This window comes from Balaenoptera physalus, assembly GCF_965194825.1.
Source record: "Balaenoptera physalus genome assembly, chromosome: 7".
Classification (NCBI taxonomy): Eukaryota; Metazoa; Chordata; class Mammalia; order Artiodactyla; family Balaenopteridae; genus Balaenoptera; species Balaenoptera physalus.
This window is the reverse complement of record NC_138886.1, coordinates 115,393,513-115,418,720: the sequence shown is the minus strand read 5'-3', so window position 1 is coordinate 115,418,720 and position 25,208 is coordinate 115,393,513. Positions and strand designations below refer to the sequence as shown.

Sequence of the window (25,208 nt, the reverse complement as noted above, 5' to 3'; positions counted from 1 at the left end):
TGGAGACACAAAAGACCCCGAATAACCAAAGCAGTCTTGAGGGAAAAAAAATGGAGCTGGAGGAATCAGACTCCCTGACTTCAGACTATACTCCAAAGCTACAGTAATCTAGACAATATGGTACTGGCACAAAAACAGAAATATAGATCAATGGAACAGGATAGAAAGCCCAGAGATAAACCCACGCACCTATGGTCAACTAATCTATGACAGAGGAGGCAAGGATATACAATGGAGAAAAGACAGTCTCTTCAATACGTGGTGCTGGGAAAACTGGACACCTACATGTAAAAGAATGAAGTTAGAACACTCCCTAACACCATACACAAAAATAAACTCAAAATGGATTAGAGACCTAAATGTAAGACTGGACACTATAAAACTCTTAGAGGAAAACACCAGGAAGAACACTCTCTGACATAAATCACAGCAAGACCTTTTTTGATCCACCTCCTAGAGTAATGGAAATAAAAAAACAAATGGGACTAATGAAACTTCAAAACTTTTGCACAGCAAAGGAAACTACAAACAAGACGAAAAGACAACCCTCTGAATGGGAGAAAATATTTGCAAACAAATCAGTGGACATAGGATTTATCTCCAAAATATACAAACAGCTCATGCAGCTCAATATTAAAAAAACAAACAACCCACTCAAAAAATGGGCAGAAGACCTAAATAGACATTTCTCTAAAGAAGATGTACAGATAGCCAAGAAGCCCATGAAAAGCTGCTCAACATCACTAATTATTAGAGAAATGCAAATCAAAACTACAGTGAGACATCACCTCACACCAGTCAGAATGGGTACCATCAGAAAATCTACAAACAACAAATGCTGGAGAGGGTGTGGAGAAAAGGGAACCCTCTTGCACTGTTGGTGGGAATGTAAATTGATACAGCCACTATGGAGAACAGTATGGAGGTTCCTTATAAAACTAAAAATAGAATTACCATATGACCCAGTAATCCCACTACTGGGCATATACCCTGAGAAAACCATAATTCAAAAAGATACATGCACCCCAATGTTCATTGCAACACTATTTACAATAGCCAGGACATGGAAGCAACCTAAATGCCCATCAACAGATGAACGGATAAAGAAGATGTGGCACATATATACAATGGAATGTTACTCAGCCATAAAAAGGAACGAAACTGGGTCATTTGTAACAACGTGGATGGATCTAGAGACTGTCAGACAGAGTGAAGTAAGTCAGAAAGAGAAAAAACAAATATCATATATTAACGCATATATGTGGAACCTAGAAAAATGGTACAGATGAACCAGTTTGCAGAGCAGAAATAGAGACACAGATGTAGAGAACAAACGTATGGACACCAAGGGGGGAAAGCGGCCTGGGGGTGGGGGTGGGGGTGGGATGAATTGGGAGATTGGGATTGACATGTATACACTAAAATGGATAACTAATAAGAACCTGCTGTATAAAAAAATAAAATTCAAAAATTCAAGAAAAAAGTCACTATGTACATGCTCATTAATTCTTCAAAAACCCCTCAAAATTATGAAATAGATCAAAATCCCGTTCTCTGATATATTCAGGAATACAAACTGATCATTTACAATGCGATAAACTTTATAGTTTCACAATACAAATCTTTCTTTCTTTCTTTAAACAATTACAGAACTTTATCCAGACCTGTAAGACCTACATGTGTGAAATCACTTTCACTGGAAAAGTGGCAGTTACAGCAAAAGCAGAACTACACAAACTGTTATTTAAAAGCCTAAACTTCAGCACTCTGTCTCCCTCTGTGTTACTTATGAGACAGTCTTCCAATTCTGTAGGCAACTGCTTCTTTCCCCAAATAACAATAATTATCCTTTTATTATGGAGTAAAAGACATTTTCTCCTGTACACAGATGTACGTTAACATATCAGCCCAAAGTAACGGCTTAAAGATACTCAAGTCAGGAGGCACAAACACCTTCCAGGCTGCAACAAGTCAGCAGCTGGCAAGTTCACAAAGGTTTTATGATTACAATACTTTGTATTAGAATACTTTCCATAAACCAAACTGCCATGCACCCTAGAGAGTCCTTCTGTAATGTGTCCAAATGTTAGATAGAAGAAGAAGATAGAAACAAAGACTAAAGACTGACCTGTGTTGATTTTTCTATTAAATGAGCTTATTTTTAAAATCCTGTTCTTCAATACAGGAATCACTTAATGGTTGACTACGATGACTGCAATGTAATTATAAACAGCAGAGAGACATTTTAAGGCCAGAGTAGTGTCATTATACAATCCATATACTTACCAGGAGAATATTATACCTAACATAGGATTTCTTCCAGTTCTAAGTTGAGGAGGTACTAAACATACAGAGAAACCCCTTTCTTAATGGAGTAGCAGGAACTCATTCATATAACAACAAAATTTTCTTCTATCAGTCACATAATCCCTAAACTGTCAATGAGGTTTGGTAAAAACAAGTTAAATTGTCCTTTAGGCCATCGGACTCCCAATTTTGGCTTTCCTCCCAACTAACTAGATTCTCGTTTCAGTTATTAAACATGACAGTAGCTTTTAGGTAAATTGTCCCAGAAGTCTTAAACAAGTAGTACAGCTGTAATCTCTCATTTAAGAGATCACCTGTCCTGCATATGTGACTATCTAAACACTCAATAAGCAAGGAGAAGTTCTGAGCAGCCCCAGATCCCCAAAGCACTAAAGCTCAGACTCAGAGACCCTGGAGACTGAGGCCACTTTCCCACAATTCTAACTAGGGGACACCTCAACTGATAAGATTAGAAGCATAAACTGAGGGGGAGGAAGCAGCTAATGACAGATATGCCAAGTGGAACAAGCTGTGAGAACTGACAGCCGGAGAAGTGACAGAAACAGGCTCGGGCTCAAAACAAGGAAGCAAAGCAACCTGAGACCCTTTTACACACACAATGGGCAGTTTCCACAAAAGAATTGCCCTTGAGAGCATAACGTATTAGAACACAGTATACTAACTGACATTTATAGTACTTCAGTTTACCAAACAGCTATCATTCCTGTGTGTATGCCTTATATTGTTTAATATAAAGATGAATAAAAATGTACTTACTACCTTCAAATTGTTTAAAAAGAAATTAAATGGTATTTTATAGTCTTTTGTTTAATGAACGGATAATATGTTTTAGATAGGTTTTGGTTATTTTTTAAAAAACAAGCTTTAGTATTTAAGGAGATAAGCTTCAGGAATCTGAAAAATTAATGCAGGTAAAACACGTTCTGGAGAATAGACGTGAAAATTAAGCCTGGATTACTGTTCCACACAAACAGGACATCTGTCTTACTGCATTGATGGACGGCATTTATGTACGTTTCATGGAATCTGACTAGAATGACTAGCTCGTTACCCCTTCAACAGCCTTCAACAGAAGAATCTACCTAAGGACTACTTAATAAAGCAAACAGAAACCATCTCCTAGGAGCTTCCAGTTTATTCCTGTCCCAACCACCTATCACTTTTCTACACAAAAAGTAATATACTTTTCCTCACACCCATTAGGATGGCCTATCAAAGGGAGGAAAAAGCAGAAAATAACAAGCATTGATGAAGATGTGGAGAAACTGGAACCCTTGTTCGTTGCTGGTGGAGTTGTAAAATGATGCAGTCGTTACGGAAAACAGAATTTCTGTTCCTCAAAATACTGAACGTAGAATTACCACATGATCCAGCAATTCCACTTCTGGGTACATACCCCAAAGAATGGAAAGCAGGGCCTCACAGAGATGTTTGCACGCCTATGTGCCAAAACGTGGAGGCAACTCAAGTGCCCACTGACGGATGGATAAATAAAACGTCACGCGCACACACACAATGGAAAATTACTCAGCCTTAAAGAGGAAGGAGATCCTGTCCCATGGTACCACATGGATGAGCCTTGAGCACATTAATTATGCTAAGTGAAATAAGCCAGTCACAAAAGGACAAATACTGTATGGTTCCACTTATATGAGGTACCTGGAGTAGTCAGATCCAGAGACAGAAAGAAGAATGGTGGTTGCCTGGGGCTGGAGAGGGGCCCTGAGAAGTTGTTTATGGGTGCAGAGTTTTAGATTTACAAGATGAAGAGTTCTGGAGACCTGTTTCACAGCAACATGATACACTTAACCATACTGAATTGCACACTCAAAGATGGTTAAGTTGGTAAATTTTGTGTTTTTGTCACAATAAAAAAAAAAAAAAGTAATGTACCTTCTTATCTTGAGAAAATATCCAATATAAACAGCAGTATCCATGTACTCATGTACCCACAGGCAGTCAAGAGAACATCCTAGACTATATTAATGAAAGGTTTGCAAAGGATGCATGGCTTACCCTCCCACAGCTGAAGACTCTGTGGAGCAACCGAAGGCCAGATGACAAGACTGTTGGCTTCAAAGAGAGGGTTGGCGAACTTACTCAGTTCACTGGGCCGGTTCACCCAGGACCATAGAGACATCGTTTTCTGCTGTAGCTTCAACTTACATCTGATCAAGAAAGAAAATTGCCATTAAAGCAATTAATTTATGACAACCACTATTAAATGCTCCTTCTAATAGGACAATTTCTTTTCTCTGTATGTTAGAAAGCAGAACACAAGACTTGTAGCAGAGGAACAAAATGTTGTAAAATTAAAATATTTGTCAGCATTTTTACCTGTCAACAACATCAAAACAAAGACTGTTTTGCAGGCTTCCAAAGCTGGCAACAAAGAGTTAATCCACCAAGAAAATATAATAATTATAAATATATATGTATGTTGCACCCGAGCCACAAAACATATGAAGCAAAAACTGACGTAATGGAACAGAGAAACAGACAATTCTCTAATATAGTTGAGGATTTCACTATCCCAACAACTAGACAGAAGATAAATAAGGAAATGTAGGACTTGAACAACATGTAAGACAAATATAGAAAACTCTACCCAACAGCAGAACACACATTCTTCTCAAGTGGACATGAAGCATTCTCCAGGCCAGACCACGTGGCAGGCCACAAAACAAAGCTCAGTAAATTTTAAAAGACTGAGATCATACAAAGCATCTTCTTCAACCACAAGGGAATGAAGTTAGAAACTGATAACAGAAGAAAAACTGGAAAATTCATAAATATGTGGAATTATATAACACAATTTCAAACAACCAATGGTTTAAAGAAGACATCACAAGAGAAGTTAGAAAATACTTACAGATGAATGAGAACAAAAACACAACATGCTAACACAACTCCAGTGAAAGTAATGCTCAGAGGGAAATTTATAGCAAGAACCTATGTTAAAAAAGAAAGATCTCAAATCAGTACTCTAACTTTACACCTTAAGGAACTAGACAAAGGAGAGCAAACTAAGCCAATGCTTGCAGAAGGAAGGAAAAAATAAGATTACAGAGGAGACAGGCAAAAAAACTTTTTTAAAGAATAACATCAATGAGGCCAAAAGTTGGTTCTCTGAAAAGATCAACAAAATTGTTCCTCTGGATAGAATGACAAAGAAAAAGGAAGATGCAAATAACTAAAATCAAAAATGAAAATGGGACATTACTACTGACCTTACAGAAATAAAAAAGATTTTAAGAAAATACTATTAACAACTGCAAGCCAACAAATTAGATAATCTGGATGAAATGGACAAATTCCTATAAACACAAAAATTACCTAAACTGACTGAAGAAATAAAAAATCTCAACAGACCTATAACAAATAAGGAAATTGACTCAGTAACAAATACTCTCTCCACAAAGAAAAGTCTAGGACCAGATGGTTTCACTGGTAAATTCTATCAAATATAAAAGAAAAATGAACACCAATCCTTCTCAAACTCCCCAACAAATAGAAAAGGAAAGAATATTTCCTAACTCATTTTATGAAGCTGTTATCACCCTGATGCCAAAGCCAGACAATGATACAAGAAAACTGTAATAGGCCAATGTCCCTTACTAATATAGATGCAAAAATTCTCAGCAAACTACTAACAAACCAAATACAACAGCATATTAAAAGGATTATATACCATGACCAAGCAAGATTTATCCTAAGTATATGAGAATGGTTCAACATAAGAAAATCAATGTAATACACCACATTAATAGAACAAAGGGAAAAAAACCACATGATCATTGCAATTAATGCAGAAAAAGCAGATGACAAAACCGAACATCTTTTCATGATAAAAACACTCAATAAATTAAGAATAGAAGGGAACTTCCTCAACATGGTAAAGGGTACTTACGAAAAAAAACACAGCTAACATCATACTCAACATCACACTCATGTGAAAGACTGAAAGCTTTCTCTCTAAGATCAGGAATAAAACAAGAGTGCCTGCTTTCACCACTGCCATTCAACACTGTACTGGAAATTCATTAGACATGAAAAAGAAAGAAAACACATCCAAAGTAGAAAGGAAGAAGTACAATGATCTCTACTTGCAAATAACATGATCCTATGCATAGAAAATCCCAAAGAATCCACACACACACACGAACTACTAGAGCTAATACATAAATTTGGCAAAACTGCAGGGTACAAGATAGACACACAAAAACAGTCACGTTTCTATATGCCAGCAGTGAATACTCCAAAAAAAAAAAAAATTCCATTTACAACAGCATTCAAAATATTAACATACCAAGAATAAATTTAACTGAAGAGGTAAAATATTTGTATACTGAAAACTATAAAATATTGCTGAAAGGAATTAAAGACCTAAATAAATGGAAAGACATCCCATGTTCATAGACTGGAAGACAACATTGTTAAGGCAGTAATAACTACCCAAAGTGATCCACAGATTCCAGTGCAATCTCTATCAAAATTTTCTTACAACTTAACAATAAAAAGACAAATAACCCAATGAAAAAATTGGCAAAAAATATCCGAATAGGTATTTTTCCAAAGAAGTGATACACAAATGCCCAACAAACACATGCAAGTTGATCAACACCACTGGTCCATTAAGGAAATGCAAATCACTATAATGAGATTTACACCACTTTACACCCACTAGGATGACTAAATCAAAAGGACAGACAGTAAAAAATGGTGGAGATGTGGAGAAACCGGAGCCCTCATGCATTGCTGGTGGGAATGTAAAATGGTGCTGCCACGTTCTTTCACAGCTCCTCAAAATGTCAGTTACCGTATGACCCACAATTCCACTCCTAGGTTTATATCTAAGATAAATGGATATGTGTCCACACAAAAACTTGTATACAAATGTTTAATGCAGCATTATTTATGGTAGCCAAATGATGGAAACAACCCATTCTACAACATGGATGAACCTTGGAAATATACTTAGTGAAAGAAGCCAATCATAAAAGACCACATACTGTATGATTCCATTTATATGAAATATTCAAACAGGCAAATTTATAGACTAAGAGCAGATTTGTGGTTACCAGGGGCTAGGGGGTGGAGGGAGGGAAAATGGATAATGACTGGCAATGGATATGGGGTTTGTTTTGGGGGCAATGAAAATGTTCTAAAATTAGGTGCAGTGCTGGCTGCACAACTCTGAATATACCATTAAAAAAAATCACAATAGGGTTTCCCTGGTGGCGCAGTGGTTGAGAATCTGCCTGCCAATGCAGGGGACATGGGCTCGAGCCCTGGTCTGGGAAGATCCCACATGCCGCGGAGCAACTAGGCCCGTGAGCCACAATTGCTGAGCCTGCGCGTCTGGAGCCTGTGCTCCACAACAAGAGAGGCCGCGACAGTGAGAGGCCCACGCACCGCGATGAAGAGTGGCCCCCACTTGCCGCAACTAGAGAAAGCCCTCGCACAGAAACGAAGACTCAACACGGCCATAAATAAATAAATAAATAAATATCACAATAAATACACTTTAAATGGCTGAATATTATGGTAAATGCATTATATCTCAATAAAGCTGTTTTTAAAAAATGTTACATCTTCCCTTTTAACTGAAGTCATCTTTTACCAAGAAGTTTCAGTGGTTTTTAAAGATTTTAAAAAAATCTTATTAGGCTAGTTAATACTCCAATCTCCCAAAGTCACAGGGTTCAAGTAATTTCAGACTTTGTATTCATAACAAATCTTAAAAGTTCTCATTCTTTAGTATGTAATATTTAAAAGGGAAAAAAAAGGATGGTCATTGCTTTCTCTTAGGTCATCTCTTCTAATTAAACTCTATTCTGACGAGCAGAATTCTAGAACAGAGATGAATAGAACCCTTAAGTCAGGAAGCATTAAACTTTTCATCTATTGTTAATAAGGAAAAAAATAGGAAAAAATTAATAATTTATGTTCTATTTGGATTAACTACAGTGTTACAGAATAGTTTCTGGGGTGGGAAGGGAAATATTAATGGCATCTCCATCACAAATCAATCCTAATCCTACTTTTTGGAAGTAGGCCTGTTCTTTTGGCATAAGTAATGAATTCAAGTATAATAATATAAGTATAATCATTTCTAGAAAGTCAACTTAAAATGATACTAAAATACCCAAAGTAAATTTCATTAATTGAAAAAACTGAGGTATGATGTTGAAAGATTCATTTTGCAATGCCAACATAATGTAATAGGGAAGAACAAATCTGGCTCCATACTGGATCTGTTTCTTTTACTTTAACCTTTGTATTCTACTGCTTTTGCTACAAGTTAATCACTAAAGGAATGTTGCTTATAGCTTAAAGAATACATAATGGCCCATCTGGGGAACCCTGTCTCCCATCCTGAGCACTAAGCTAAAACACCTTTGTTTAGCTCCCAGGAAACATCCTGACCAGGCCCACCTGTGAAGGACTGCAGGGAGGAAGAAATGAACGCATCCCCTCCAGAGTCTGGCAGGAACCAGGAAGCATTTGCAACAACTTATCACCTTGTTTCTTTTCTTTTTCTTTTTTAATTTTACCTCCTTACCTCCCCCTCTTTGTTTTATAAAAGAAACTAGCACCCAAACCCAGGCAAGATGGTTCTTTGAGACACTAGTCCACCATCTTCCCCGTCTGCTGGCTTTCTGAATAAAGTTGCTATTCCTTGCCCCAACATCTCGTTTCTTGATTTACTGGCTTGTCGTGCAGCAAGCAGTACAAGCTTGAACTTGGTACCAATAAGACATTTTATCTTGAGCAAGTTAGTCCTGTCCCAACTCCATATATTATCAGAGAAAACACTTAGAGCAAATACCCTTGGGATACAGAAGAAACAGTGCAAATTATAAACACACCCATTAAATCAGTCAAACTGATCATATGAATCACGTGTGGCTGCAGTAACTATAGCCAAAGCACAGTGAGAAAACTGGTGACACAGAACTTTCTAGAGCAAATAGTTCTAAATTTTTCCCTACTTCTGAAGACAAGAATCTGTAAGAAACTCTAAAGTTGAAATACTTGCCAATTCAGCTTTAAGTAAAAAAACATGTATTGCTCTATGTGCTTGAATTTCAAACAGGTAAAGATGCAATAATTCTATTCTTTTATGAAAACTGTTAATTGTTTAAGTTTATTATTCAACTAGATGATGCCAGGTACCATCCAAGGGACAAACCCTGCCTCCCACCCAGAGGAAGCCTTTAGATTGTACCCAAATGAGAAGATTACCAGTTAAGCATCTTTAATGATCATTCTGATATGAATCTTCTAATTAAACCTATAAACGTGATGGTGTCTGGGTTATGAAGTAAGATTGTCACTCTGGGCCTGAGGACAGTTTCTCGGTATAAGAGAGAAAAATCTAGAGCAAGAGTAGGAAGACCTATACTACAGCCATACTTTTGGTGACCAACAGGCTGTGTGTCCCTGGACAAGTCATTCACTTCTCTGGATATTACCTTCCTAATCTATAAAATTGGATGGAGGGTAGAATTGAATTATATGTTAAAGCTTCTTCCAGATGTAAGATACTATGCTCCTATATAAGGAAAGTAACATTTTAATGGCTGCTCAATTATTCAAAGCTTTTTAATCAGTGTATGGACTAATTTTAATCAAATAGAACAAAATCCAGGATATGCTCTCACCTAGCATGTGATAGGCTCACAATAAATTACGTAATTTAATTTATACTAACTGTAACCTCTACCATCTTATAACATTAATGTAGAACCAAATCCTGGTCTCTTTTAGGAAATGACCAAAACAGCTAAAAATAAAATGGCCCCCACGTGAGCAGTGTACCCACCTTTCACTTTCATTGTTGCCCAGAAATGTTCCAAACTGTGAGGCATATGCATGCTCAAAGAGCATGATGAGGAGATTCTCATTAAATTCAAACGAACAAGGGAACTGACGAAGTATCTGCCACACACAGTCCAAGAAGAGAAGAAATACAGGCGACTCCCACTTCTGCTTACTATTACAATAGGCCGACTGTGCACAGCGCTGTTGGAATGGGTGACCAGCCTAAGAGAAAAGATGGAAATGCAGCAATCATATCCTAGTGAGATCACACTGTAGCGCATTATTAACAAATTTCACACAGTTGCAACAAAACTATTAAATGGAACATCATATAATTTGGGTGGCTGCTCTTTAATGATTTCTTGGTTTAAGACAATCTTCAGCAACTAAGGAAAAAGACAAGATTTCCAAATACTTAACAAGGGTATATATACAGTTAGCCATAACGTCTGCAGTTGGTCTTGGAATACCAAATAGAAGAATAATGAACTTCAGTAATAATAAGCATAAAATAAATCTTTCTAGGTTTGTAAAATCTGGAGCAAAGTCAAAGAACATAAGCTCTTCAGGTATAAAACAAAGGACAGCTATCCCCTTCTATCCATCCAAAGCACTGTAGACTACTGTAAGCTACAGAAGCCTCACCACTAAATGCAGATAGATATGGGCTTCTCATAGACAAATTTTATCAGGTTACTCCTGATAGTAAGTCTTTAATAACATATGAAAAAAAGTTACTGTCTTGAAGACATCTGTATGAATACTTTTCTATTAGAGACAAAGCTGTCTTTAGTCTCCCCCTCCCCCAAAAAGAACTAGAAGAGTCTGTCATCTACTGACCAAAGGAAATTTAAGAATCATCTGGCTCTCTGGCCCACCCAGAACCTGAGTACTGACCTTATCCCCCAAAATCACACCCTTCTAGGTATTTCATAGACATGCTTTATCTTTGGGTCCTTGTGCTACTTTATCTGACAAAGATAATGCCAGGAACATGAATGGGATTTTGATGCCCATGAAAATGGTAATATATAAATAAATCAGTCATACTCATTTGTTTGTTTGCTATGCATCACAAGGAATGTCATTGAATAAGATCTGCACCAAATATTTAGGATAGTCTGACTTAAACAGAGATAAAGGTCAGCTGTCAGGGTGGGTAGACATGGTCAACATAACAGCGTTAACACCTAAATAAATCTGAATTGTAACTAGAAGGGCCAGACGTGATTTTTCTCCGGAGATACTTCCTTTCAAGATATATCTAAACATTTGTTTTCAATCACAATTATCTACTAAGTTACACAGTGTATATATATTTAAATTAACCTCTGGCCTGAAGGATTTCCATCTATTTTATGAGACCTTTATTTTAGCTGTCCTTCAGCATTATATAGGACAGCACTGTGTTGTGTCCTAGGGATGAACAGCTAGCTGAATTGGGCAAGGTTCCCTGAACTCAAAGAAGTCACTGTATCTGAGTCTAGTTCAGGAAACAAGGTGTGAGGAAAATGGATCAATTTTATCTGTGAAGGAAGTTAAGGTCCCAGAGTCTTCATGAAAGTAGAGATGTTTAGCTGGATCTTACAGGATGAGAAGGATTTCACCTGGCTGGGGAAGACGACAGGACAGAGCCAGAGGAGCAGAAGGTAGAAAGCACTAAAGCACATGCCTTGTACTTACAAGTCCCCACTCCTCCTGCCCCCCTCGTTTATGTCTTTTATCTCTAGCAAGACTAAGTTCTGTGAGACAAGACCACGTTTTACACATTCTCTGTGTCTCCCCTATAGGTAACAAGGTACAACTAATAACGTTTGTTAGGGGAATGAAGTGCCAATGAGCAATATAAGCAAAGAGGGAGACAGAAATCGAGAGGCAGTGAAGATTACAGGCATTTATTAAGAGGAAGAGAGATTAACTGTCCCCCAGAAAATTAAACATCTGAATCAATCAAAATTTCATGTATTATATCCATTCCCACAAACCAGGATCAAACATCAATTAGGAGCAGTTCCTCTGTGGACAAAATAGCTTTTCTCACCTGAAGCCACTCTCTCTCTATCAAGGCCTCAAAGCCCTGGATGGTCCTGCTTCTTGGTTCCAAGATGATCTGGGCCAGGGAGGTGACCTGGAGTGTGGAATCAGTTCCTTCTGTTCCATGAATCAGTATGGATGCTCCTTCCCTGGTAGGAAAATTCAGAGGACAAATGGGACACTCCTGACATGGGCAACCAACTCTGTTAACAATAAACATTTCTTGAGTGTAACAGTTGAAAGTCTTTTGCATTCTGCACTGTCCAGTAGGTTTAGAGTCTAAATGAGGTACATGAAGACAGCTTCCCTTGGGGAAAATATAAAACTGTAAGTCCCAGATTTCATAGGGCAAGAACCCATTTACATTATAACAAATTTCATAAAACCGTTTCCTGAATGTTTTCTTCCTTTACAAAACTAGAAAGCAGACCTCATCACATTGACTAGATGCTGACCTTTTCTGCTTTAATAGTTAACTAAAGCCTTTTCTCATCAAGCCTAGAAACACACACTTAAAGTTATTTTTCTGTATCTCTCTAACTTTGATTCTACCTTTCCACCATCAGTTTACTGTAAGGATGCCTTCATAAACCATAATGAATCTGGGAAACAAGTCCTAAACCACACTTTGAGAAACATGAAAACAGAAAGAAAATTTTTTTAAAAATATATATATAAAAGTGTCAATCTAGGCACTGCCCTGGTGACACAGTGGTTAAGACTCCATGCTCCCAATGCAGGGGACCCAGGTTCGATCCCTGGTCAGGGAACTAGATCCCACATGCATGCCACAACTAACAGTTTGCATGCCACAACTAAGAGTTCACATGCCACAACTAAGGAGCCCACGTGCCACAACTAAGGAGCCAGCAACCCGCAACTAAGGAGCCCATGAGCCGCAATTAAGGAGCCCACGTGCTGCAACTAAATAGCCGGCAAGCCATAACTAAGGAGCCCACAAGCCACAACTAAGGAGTCCGCCTGCCACAAATAAGACCTGACGCAACCAAACAGACCCAGTGCAACCAAATAAAATAAATAAATTCCTTAGGGGGAAAAAAGTGTCAATCTAGAAAGTCAGTGGCAATGATACCACTATACACTCTGTAGGTGGTGCCTAGGACCCCATTATTCTAAAGAGTGGGAGGAAACACCAGAAACTAAACTACATTTTCTCCCCTCCCATTCTTCTACCTCTTTTTATTGAAATGACACTGAAGGAAATTGTGGAAAAAAGGAAAATGAGCTCACCACTTTCCCCTAAAAGTTTTATGTTTGGCTACTGTTAATTCTTTCCTCATGTACAGATATACTTTACATAGCTGTAGCAAAAGGTAACTTATTATTTCTACTTTTATTATAAACATTTTCCCATGTTTCTATGTCATCTGTAGAAGTATTATATTAATGGTTACACAATATTCTATTAAGTGATGAACTACAATTTACTTAATCCTATAGTTGGACATTCAGGTCACTGCCAATTTTTGTTACACTTTAGATGGTGTACTTAGCTTTTTGTCTTCTGCTGAATTATTCTAGAGTTCTTAATTTGAAAATAAGACTCCCTGATGTTCACCTATGATTAGGTTAACAACCCCATTCTCAGGGTGAAATCTAATGACTAGACTGAAGGGTATGAGCAAATGTTTTCAGGCTTTTGATATATATTAGATATATATCCTAGTTATCTGTGGTATACTCTAAATTTAATTCAATTAACTTAAGGTCTATTTTTACATTTTGAGTGTTGTAAGGGCAGATTTTTATGGAGGTATAACTAATGAGCTAATATACATCAAAAAAGGGAACTCAAACATGGCAAAATAAACCAAAACCTTCAATTCTCCTAGGAGTGTGGAAGTTCCTGTTTGTTTAAGGTAGCCCAAACTAAACAAAGGTGGAGATAGCAAACACTGTTCTGCCCCTAGGATTACTTTCACCGGCATCACCTCTTATTATGGCTGAAAACTTAGACAACATGGTTGTAAGGGTTTATGATAATTCATGTTTCATAAGCAAACAAAGCCTCTGTACTCATCATGTAAGGGGAAATATTTTTAACTTAGGTTAAAAAAACCCAAACCCTTAATATATACATCTCATCATTCTGTATTATTTATTTCTCTGCCACAGAACCTTGGTCTTTAACTCCCATATTTTATAAGATAAATGGGCTTCCCTTTTTTTTTTTTTCTTTACTTTTTTTGGCTGCATCAGGTCTTGGTTGCGGCATGCAGGATCTTTTCGTTGTGCTGCGGGCTTCTCTCTAGTTGTGGCATGTTGGTTTTCTCTCTCTAGTTGTGGCGCGCGGGCTCCAGACTGCGTGGGCTCTGTAGTTCACGGCACATGGGCTCTCTCATTGAGGCGCACGAGTTCAGTAGTTGTGGCTTGTGGGCTTAGTTGCCCCGCAGCAAGTGGGATCTTAGTTCCTCGACCAGGGATCAAAACCGTGTCCCCTGCGTAGGAAGGTGGATTCTTTACCACTGGACCACCAGGAAAGTCCCTACACCAGGAATCCCGGGGAATCCTGATTCATGGCACTTGGTGACCCTGTGGTAAGTTGCTAACTCACCACATGATCTTAAGCAACCTGTTCTATTATCAATTTCTCATTAATTTTGAAAATTACATATATAGTTCCCTAATTTGGAAGCATCAATAAAACAAATTAAAGTCTCAAAGAAAAGTGCCATCCAACTATGTGGTGAGAACACTTCTACCTACCTACTGTTTCAGGGGGAATCCCCTTCTTAAAAAGGGTATTCTAACAGAGGGCAGACAGCAGAAGCAAGAAGAACTACAATCCTGCAGCCTGTGGAACAAAAACCACATTCACAGATAGACTAGATGAAAAGGCAGAGGGCTATGTACCAGATGAAGGAACAAGATAAAACCCCAGAAAAATAACTAAATGAAGTGGAGATAGGCAACCTTCCAGAGAAAGAATTCAGAATAATGATAGTGAAGATGATCCAGGACCTCAGAATAAGAATGGAGGCAAAGATCGAGAAGATGCAAGAAATGATTAACAAAGACCTAGAAGAATTAAAGAACAAACAAACAGAGATGAACAATACAATAACTGAAATGAAAACTACACTAGAAGGAATCAATAGCAGAATAACTGAGGCAGAAGAACGGATAAGTGACCTGGAAGACAGAAGGGTGGAATTCACGGCTGCAGAACAGAATAAAGAAAAAGGAATGAAAAGAAATGAAGACAGCCTAAGAGACCTCTGGGACAACATTAAACACAACAACATTCGCATTATAGGGGTCCCAGAAGGAGAAGAGAGAGAGAAAGGACCTGAGAAAATATTTGAAGATATTATGGTCGAAAACTTCCCTAACATGGGAAAGGAAATAGCCACCCAAGTCCAGGAAGCGCAGCGAGTCCCATACAGGATAAAGCCAAGGAGAAACATGCCGAGACACATAGTAATCAAATTGGCAAAAATTAAAGACAAAGAAAAATTATTAAAAGCAGCAAGGGAAAAACGACAAATAACATACAAGGGAACTCCCATAAGGTTAACAGCTGATTTCTCAGCAGAAACTCTACAAGCCAGAAGGGAGTGGCATGATACACTTAAAGTGATGAAAGGGAAGAACTTACAACCAAGATTACTCTACCCGGAAAGGATCTCATTCAGATTCGATGGAGAAATCAAAAGCTTTACAGACAAGCAAAAGCTAAGAGAATTCAGCACCACCAAACCAGCTCTACAACAAATGCTAAGGAACTTCTCTAAGTGGGAAACACAAGAGAAGAAAAGGACCTACAAAAACAAACCCATAACAATGAAGAAAATGGTCACAGGAACATAAATATCGATAATTACCTTAAATGTGAATGGATTAAATGCTCTAACCAAAAGACACAGGCTTGCTGAATGGATACAAAAACAAGACCCATATATATGCTGTCTACAAGAGACCCACTTCAGACCTAGGGACACATACACACTGAAAGTGAGGGGATGGAAAAAGATATTCCATGCAAATGGAAATCAAAACAAAGCTGGAATAGTTATACTCATATCAGATAAAATAGACTTTAAAATAAAGAATGTTACAAGAGACAAGGAAGGACACTACATAATGATCAAGGGGTCAATCCAAGAAGATATAACAATTATAAATCTATATGCAACCAACATAGGAGCACCTCAATACATAAGGCAACTGCTAACAGCTATAAAAGAGGAAATCGACAGTAACACAATAATAGTGGGGGACTTTAACACCTCACTTACACCAATGGACAGATCATCCAAAATGAAAATAAATAAGGAAACAGAAGCTTTAAATGACACAATGGACCAGATAGATTTAATTGATATTTATAGGACATTCCATCCAAAAACAGCAGATTACACTTTCTTCTGAAAGTGCGCACAAAACATTCTCCAGGATAGATCACATCTTGGGTCACAAATCAAGCCTAAGTAAATTTAAGAAAACTGCAATCATATCAAGCATCTTTTCTGACCACAACGCTATGAGATTAGAAATTACAGGGAAAAAAACGTAAAAAACACAAACACATGGAGGCTAAACAATACGTTACTAAATAACCAAGAGAACACTGAAGAAATCAAAGAGGAAATCAAAAAAAATACCTAGAGACAAATGACAATGAAAACACAACCATCCAAAACCTACGAGATGCAATAAAAGCAGTTCTAAGAGGGACGTTTATAGCTATATGAGCCTACCTCAAGAAACAAGAAAAATCTCAAATAAACAATCTAACCTTACACCTAAAGAAACTAGAGAAAGAAGAACAAACAAAACCCAAAGTTAGCAGAAGGAAAGAAATCATAAAGATCAGAGCAGAAATAAATGAAATAGAAACAAAGAAAACAATAGGAAACGATCAATAAAACTAAAAGCTGGTTCTGTGAGAAGATAAACAAAACTGATAAGCCATTAGCCAGACTCATCAAGAAAAGGAGGGAGAGGACTCAAATCAATAAAATGAGAAATGAAAAAGGAGAAGTTACAACAGACACAGCAGAAATACAAAGCATCCTAAGAGACCTACTACAAGCAACTCTATGCCAATAAAATGGACAACCTGGAAGAAATGGACAAATTCTTACAAAGGTATAACCTTCCAAGACTGAATCAGGAAGAAATAGAAAATATGAACAGACCAATCACAAGTAATGAAATTGAAACTGTGATTAAAAATCTTCCAACAAACAAAAGTCCAGGACCAGATGGCTTCACAGGTGAATTCTGTCAAACATTTAGAGACGAGATAACACCCATCCTTCTCAAACTCTTCCAAAAAATTGCAGAGGAAGGAACACTCCCAAACTCATTCTATGAGGCCACCATCACCCTGATATCAAAACCAGACAAAGATACTACAAAAAAAGAAAATTACAGACCAATATCACTGATGAATATAGACGCAAAAATCCTCAACAAAATACTAGCAAACAGAATCCAACAAAACAGTGAAAGGATCATGCACCGTGATCAAGTGGGATTTATCCCAGGGATGCAAGGATTCTTCAATATACGCAAATCAATGTGATACACCATATTAACAAATTGAAGGAGAAAAACCATATGATCATCTCAATAGATGCAGGAAAAGCTTTTGACAAAATTCAACACCCATTTATGATAAAAACTCTCCAGAAAGTGGGCACAGAGGGAACCTACCTCAACATAATAAAGGCCATATACGACAAACGCAGAGCAAACATCATTCTCAATGGTGAAAAACAAACCATTTCCTCTAAAATCAGGAACAAGGCAAGGATGTCCACTCTCGCCACTCTTATTCAACATAGTTTTGGAAGTCCTAGCCATGGCAATCAGAGAAGAAAAAGAAATAAAAGGAATACAAACTGGAAAAGAAGAAGTGAAACTGTCACTGTTTGCAGATGACATGATACAATACATAGAGAATCCTAAAGATGCTACCAGAAAACTACTAGAGCTAATCAATGAATTTGGTAAAGTTACAGGATACAAAATTAATGCACAGAAATCTGTTGCATTCCTATACACTAATGATGAAAAATCTGAAAGAGAAATTAAGGAAACACTCCCAAGGAAACACTCCCATTTACCACTGCAACAAACAGAATAAAATACCTAGGAATAAACCTACCAAGGGAGACAAAAGACCTGTATGCTGAAAACTATAAGACACTGATAAAAGAAATTAAAGATGATACCAACAGATGGAGAGATATACCATGTTCTTGGATTGGAAGAATCAATATTGTGAACATGACTCTACTACCCAAAGCAATCTACAGATTCAATGCAATCCCTATCAAATTACCAATGGCATTTTTTACAGAACAAGAACAAATAATTTTAAAATTTGTATGGAGACACAAAAGGCCCCAAATAGCCAAAGCAGTCTTGAGGGAAGAAAACGGAGCTGAAGGAATCAGACTCCCTGACTTCAGACTGTACTACAAAGCTACAGTAATCAAGACAATATGGTACTGGCACAAAAACAGAAACATAGATCAATGGAACAAGATAGAAAGCCCAGAGATAAACCCACGCACCTATGGTCAACTAATCTATGACAAAGGAGGCAAAGATATACAGTGGAGAAAAGACAGTCTCTTCAATGAGTGGTGCTGGGAAAACTGGACAGCTACATGTAAAATAATGAAATTAGAGCACTCCCTAACACCATACACAAAAATAAACTCAAAATGGATTTGAGACCTAAATGTAAGACTGGACACTATAAAACTCTTAGAGGAAAACATAGGCAGAACACTCTTTGACATAAAATACAGCAAGATCTTTTTTGATCCACCTCCTAGAGTAATGGAAATAAAAACAAAAAAAACAAATGGGACCTAATGAAACTTCAAAGCTTTTGCACAGCAAAGGAAACCATAAACAAGACGAAAAGCCAACCCTCAGAATAGGAGAAAATATTTGCAAACGAATCAACGGACAAAGGATTATTAATCTCCAAAATACATAAACAGCTCATTCAGCTCAATATTAAAGAAACAAACACCCCAATCCAAAAATGGGCAGAAGACCTAAATAGACATTTCTCCAAAGAAGACATACAGACGGCCACGAAGCACATGAAAAGATGCTCAACATCACTAATTATTAGAGAAATGCAAATCAAAACTACAATGAGGTATCACCTCACACCAGTTAGAATGGGCATCATCAGAAAATCTACAAACAACAAATGCTGGAGAGGGTGTGGAGAAAAGGGAACCCTCTTGCACTGTTGGTGGGAATGTAAATTGATACAGCCACTATGGAGAACAATATGGAGGTTCCTTAAAAAACTAAAAATAGAATTACCATATGATCCAGCAATCCCACTACTGAGCATATATACCCAGAGAAAACCGTAATTCAAAAAGACACATGCACCCGAATGTTCATTGCAGCACTATTTACAATAGCCAGGTCATGGAAGCAACCTAAATGCCCATCAACAGACGAATGGATAAAGAAGTTGTGGTACATATATACAATGGAATATTACTCAGCCATAAAAAGGAATGACATTGAGTCATTTGTTGAGAAGTGGATGGATCTAGAGACTGTCATACAGAGTGAAGTAAGTCAGAAAGAGAAAAACAAATATCGTATATTAATGCATGTATGTGGAACCTAGAAAAATGGTACAGATGAGCCGGTTTGCAGGGCAGAAGTTGAGACACAGATGTAGAGAATGGACTTATGGACACCAAGGGGGGAAAACCGCGGTGGGGTGGGGATGGTGGTGTGCTGAATTGGGCGATTGGGATTGACAGGTATACACTGATGTGTATAAAATTGATGCCTAATAAGAACCTGCAGTATAAAAAAACAAACAAACAAAACAACTAATACTAAACTTTCATTGGGTTATTTGTATAGAAATATGTTAATATAAATGCTTCAGACATTACATGAAATTTCTAAAAATCTTATATTTGTATTTGTATGGAAATATGTATGGAAATATGTTAATATAAATGTTTCAGACATTAAAAAAAAAAACAAAAAACAAATATCGTATATTAACGCATGTATGTGGAACCTAGAAAAATGGTACAGATGAGCCGGTTTGCAGGGCAGAAGTTGAGACACCGATGTAGAGAACAAACGTATGGACACCAAGGGGGGGAAACCACGGGGGGTTGGGGATGGTGGTGTGCTGAATAGGGCGATTGGGATTGACATGTATACACTAATGTGTATAAAACTGATGACTAATAAGAATGTGCTGTATAAAAAAAAACAAAACAAAACAAAATACTAAACTTCCTCTGGGTTATTTGTATGGAAATATGTTAATATAAATGCTTCAGACATTACATGAAATTCCTAAAAATCTTATATATTCTGGTATAATGTTATAAGTCATAATTCTAGTTATTACTTTAAAATGTATATCTCAGAAATAACTAAATTTCCTTGTCAACTGCATTATTATGAACTTTCATCAAATCTTTAACCGTGGTCATTTTTATGTCTTTTGTCATTTACAGGCAGTTCTGGGTGTACTCTGATGCTTTTGCAAATATGTTCCTATAAAAGGGTTTCATCTTCAAGGAATTCATGGAAAAGACTCTGACAAGTACAGGTTTCTGGTAACTGACTATACTGCTGAACTGAATGAATAAGCATTTTCAGAACTCTAATGGAAAACTGATGAATCCACAAAAGTGCTAACAAAAGATCAAGATGAAAAAAAAATTAATTACATGGGACTGAGTGAACTGATGAGGATGATTATAATTTTTGTGACTTTGTTTGAATAAAAAATTGTTAATAAAAAAACAGGTAAATGATCTGTAATGTGCTTGGAAGCATCAAAAAGTAAGACGAATTAATGGACAGATCGGATGAATAAATGGAAAGAGACGTCATAAAAAAAAAAACAAAGAACAATGCATGTATGAAAACGGAATCCTAACATCATTGATTAAATTGTTCCATCATATCTAAGAATGCATGCTACTGTCTATGTAAATTTTTTGTAGTCAATATCCTTTTTTCAAAGCTGAGAGCAACTGAATCTTCTTGATGACTTAGGAAAAAACAAAAGTAGGCATTTTCTTTTCAGGTTTGATAATTTAGCCAATTCTCTCGCCAGTATCTGTGTATGTGTGGTTGACACATTAACAATTGCTGTCCTGATTATACTGTCTGATTATACTGTGTAATTAATGTTGAATCTAAAATTTTTACTTAATCACAGAGCTTCATATAGTACTAAAACGTCTACCTCAAGCCCAAGTCACAGCTTCTGGCTTGTCACTTATGACCTGTCTTTGTGGAAATATTAGAATTAACCCCTCAGTGTGCTGGGAAAACTGGACAGCTACATGTAAAAGAATGAAATTAGAACATTCTCTAACACCACACACAAAAATAAATTCAAAGTGGATTAAAGAACTAAATGTAAGACCAGATACTATAAAACTCTTGGAGGAAAACATAGGCAGAACACTCTTTGACATAAATCACAGCAATATCTTTTTCAATCCACCTCCTAGAGTAATGAAGATAAAAACAAACTGACACAGCAGTGTAAAGCAACTATATTCCAATAAAAAAAAAAAGGAAAACAAAAATAAACAAATGGGACCAAATAAACTTAAAAGTGGGACTTCCCTGGTGGCACAGTTGTTAGGGATCTGCCTGCCAATGCAGGGGACACGGGTTCGATCCCTGGTCCGGGAAGAGCCCACATGCCGCGGAGCAACTAAGCCCATGTGCAACAACTACTGAGCCTGCACTCTAGAGCCTGTGAGCCACAACTACTGAAGCCCGTGCACCTAGAGCCTGTGCTCCACAACAAGAGAAGCCACCGCAATGAGAAGCCTGCACACTGCAATGAAGAGTAGCCCGTGCTCGCCACAACTAGAGAAAGCCTGTGTGCAGCAACAAAGACCCAACGCAGCCAGAAAAAAAAAAACTTAAAAACTTTTGCACAGCAAAGGAAACCATAAACAAAATGAAAAGAAAACCCACAGAATGGAGAAAATATTGACAAACGAAGCAACTGACAAGGGATTAATCTCCAAAATATACAAACAGATGATGCAGAAAACAAATAACCCAATCAAAAAATGGGCAGAAGATATAAACAGACATTTCTCCAAAGAAGACATACAGATGGCCAAAAAGCACATGAAAAGATGCTCAACATCGCTAATTATTAGAGAAATGCAAATCAAAACTACTGAGGTATCCCCTCACACCGGTCAGAATGGCCATCATCAAAAAGTCTACAAACAATAAATGCTGGAGAGGGTGTGGAGAAAAGGGAACCTTCCTACACTATTGGTGGGAATGTAAATTGATATAGCCACTATGGAAAACAGTACGGAGGTTCCTCAAAAAACTAAAAATAGAGCTACCATATGATCCAGCAATCCCACTCCTGGGCATACATCTGGAGAAAACCATACTTCGAAAAGATACATGCACCTCAGTGTTCATTGCAGCACTATTTACAATAGCCAAGACATGGAAGCAACCTAAAGGTCCATCGATAGATGAATGGATAAAGAAGATGTGGCACATATGCACAATGGAATACTACTTGGCCGTGAAAAGGAACGAAATTGGGTCATTTGTAGAGACGTGGCTGGATCTAGAGACTGTCATACAGAGTGAAGTAAGGCAGAAAGAGAAAAACAAATATAGTATATTAACGCATATATGTGGATCCTAGAAAAATGGTACAGATGAACTGGTTTGCAGGGTAGAAATTGAGACACAGATGTAGAGAACAAACATATGGACGCCAAGGGGGGAAAGTGGCGGGGGTGGGGGTGTGATGAGAGTTGGGAAATTGGGATTGACATGTATACACTGATGTGTATAAAATGAATGAAAAAAGAATGAAATAATGCCTTTTGCAGCAACATGGATGGACCTAGAGATGATCATACTAAGTGAAGTCAGACAGAGAAAGACAAATATCAAATCATATCACTTATATGTGGAATCTAAAAAAATGATACAAATGAACTTATTTACAAAACAGAAACTGACTCACAGACTTAGAAAACAGACTTATGGTTACCAAAGGGAAAGGAGGGGAAGGGATAAATTAGGAGGTTGGGATTAACATATACACACTACTATATATAAAATAGATAATCAGCAAGCACCTACTGTGGAGCACAGGGAACTCTACTCAATACTCTGTAATAATCTATATGGGAAAAGAATCTGAAAAAGAATAGATATATGTATATGTATAACTAAATCACTTTGCTGTACACCTGAAACTAATACAACACTGTAAATCAAATATACTTCAATTAATTAAAAAAAGGAATTAACCACTTAGGAGTATAAAATAATTTTATGACTCTAGGAAGTTTTATTTTGTAATTATTTTCATATTTCTTTTTTAAGTTGTTTAGAAATGAATAAAAAAATATGTTTTCCCCCTCCAAAGGTCTAGCTTTAATATGATATCAATATGTTTTTTCTGGCAGACAAATAGATTATTTTAAATAACTCAGTTGATAGGAAGATATCTTTGGAAGCTTTCCTTGTGTACATATACTAGCCCCTGGGAATTAAATACTGGTGTCAGGGCTAGGTTTAGAATTTGACCCAAAATAAGCATGCAAGATGCTTGTACAAAAAGAAAAATCCCTCTGATAAACTGAAAAACATTATAAAATCAGTAACTACCAGTGAAATTATCTGTTGTTCTTCTTGGTTATAAGTATGTCTCATTTTATTCAGAGATGTATGTTTTTGTTGATGAAATTGCTGGTGTGCAAACATTTAAAAATTAACCCCCCAAAAGGCAACTGGGGTCACATCTGCCCTATTTTAAAACAGCAGCCTAGATTTTTCTTTTAATATAGAAGGATAATGTATCAAAATATTTCGTGTTCCATCTTGCACAAGAGTGGGGCAAGTTTTCACGCTTTCCTATAGAAAAAGTTGTTAGCGTATATTAATGTGCTCCCAGACTCTTCCTTCAGCTTTCTGAAGCAAACGAGGAGTCCCTTCTGAAACAACCAAGGACTGGGCATTTTTCCCTCACATCCTTACTGGGTACTCTGAAATAGATTTGCTCTCCCAGCTAGAAGTTTGTATGTTAACCATCCCTGATGTTACTTAAACCAAAAAGAACAACAACCACAAACAAACAAAATAGCATAGAAAATACCAGAGCAGAACAACAGCCATTTAAAGATCCAGGAAAAGATCCAGAGACATACACTCAGGGGTCTATCTGTGTTATTCCTTAATTATTTCTTACAAAAAGGTTGGAATCTCAGCACTGCCACTTGGGCTGTAATCAGTACAACTCAGGCACCTTCCTCTGATTTTATTTTTCCTTATCTATAGAGGTAGGGTAATAATACATAACAAGGTTGTTTGGAAGCTTAAATGAAATTATATATGTATAGGAATTTGAGACATGACTGAGGCAAATCAACAAAGAATAATGCAGGTAGACTTAGAAGTTCAATCCAGGAAAGAAAGAAAAAAGGTGACTGAGGTGGACATGTGGTTTATGAAAAGCAACGTGCCTGTTGACGTTTGAACTGTTCTTTGAAGACAAGGCTTTTGTTCTACTTGAGATACAGAAGGACAAAATCAAGGAGAAACAGCTCAGTGCTCCTTGGACTGCTCTGGCCATTACTCCTGGCAGGACTTCAATACCAATTGAATGTGACGGTAACAGTCATTTAGAAAACAGGAAGGAATAAAAGAGACAATGGAAAGAAGATGGGAAAGAAATTAAATTTAAGGCATTCTTTTAAAAATCTGGTTTGCAGAAAACCTCCTTTCAGTCTTTGTCCTGTCTGCTTTCAAGTGGAGTAACTGATGCCTTATCGAGGAGACATCTATTCTCTGTGGAAGCTAATGAAGACATTAGAGTAGAGATGGACCAAGACAAGGACTTAGCCAGCTCTTCTAGGGCCTGTTGCAGCATCCTGTGTGAATGCAGATCGGGGTTCTAATTGAAATTCATGTTTATGTGGGTTCATTTTTAAGCAAAGTGTTCTCTGTCTTTGAAT

The 25,208-nt window shown here is 37.2% G+C and overlaps 1 protein-coding gene and 1 long non-coding RNA gene across 3 annotated transcripts in view; one reads left to right on the top strand and one right to left on the bottom strand.

Annotated features, from left to right (window-relative positions):
- The window catches only part of LOC309664095, a 123,436-nt gene extending 100,296 nt beyond the window's left edge, over positions 1 to 23,140 (top strand). Inside the window, exon 4 of one of the 2 annotated variants that reach the window (XR_014265582.1) lies at positions 20,691 to 23,140. This is a non-coding gene — a long non-coding RNA (uncharacterized lncRNA). Of the gene's footprint in view, positions 1 to 8,737; positions 10,150 to 20,690 lie in introns of those variants that run through there. The other variant, XR_014265583.1, reaches the window with a different exon arrangement.
- MTMR9 (myotubularin related protein 9) overlaps positions 1 to 25,208 on the bottom strand; it is a 75,558-nt gene that overhangs the window by 4,936 nt on the left and 45,414 nt on the right. The window contains exons 7-9 of the mRNA XM_082468928.1: positions 12,197 to 12,338; positions 10,157 to 10,377; positions 4,345 to 4,496 (exon numbers count right to left, since the gene is read on the bottom strand). Coding sequence (XP_082325054.1) covers positions 4,345 to 4,496; positions 10,157 to 10,377; positions 12,197 to 12,338 — 515 coding nt within the window. The remainder of the gene's footprint in view (positions 1 to 4,344; positions 4,497 to 10,156; positions 10,378 to 12,196; positions 12,339 to 25,208) is intronic.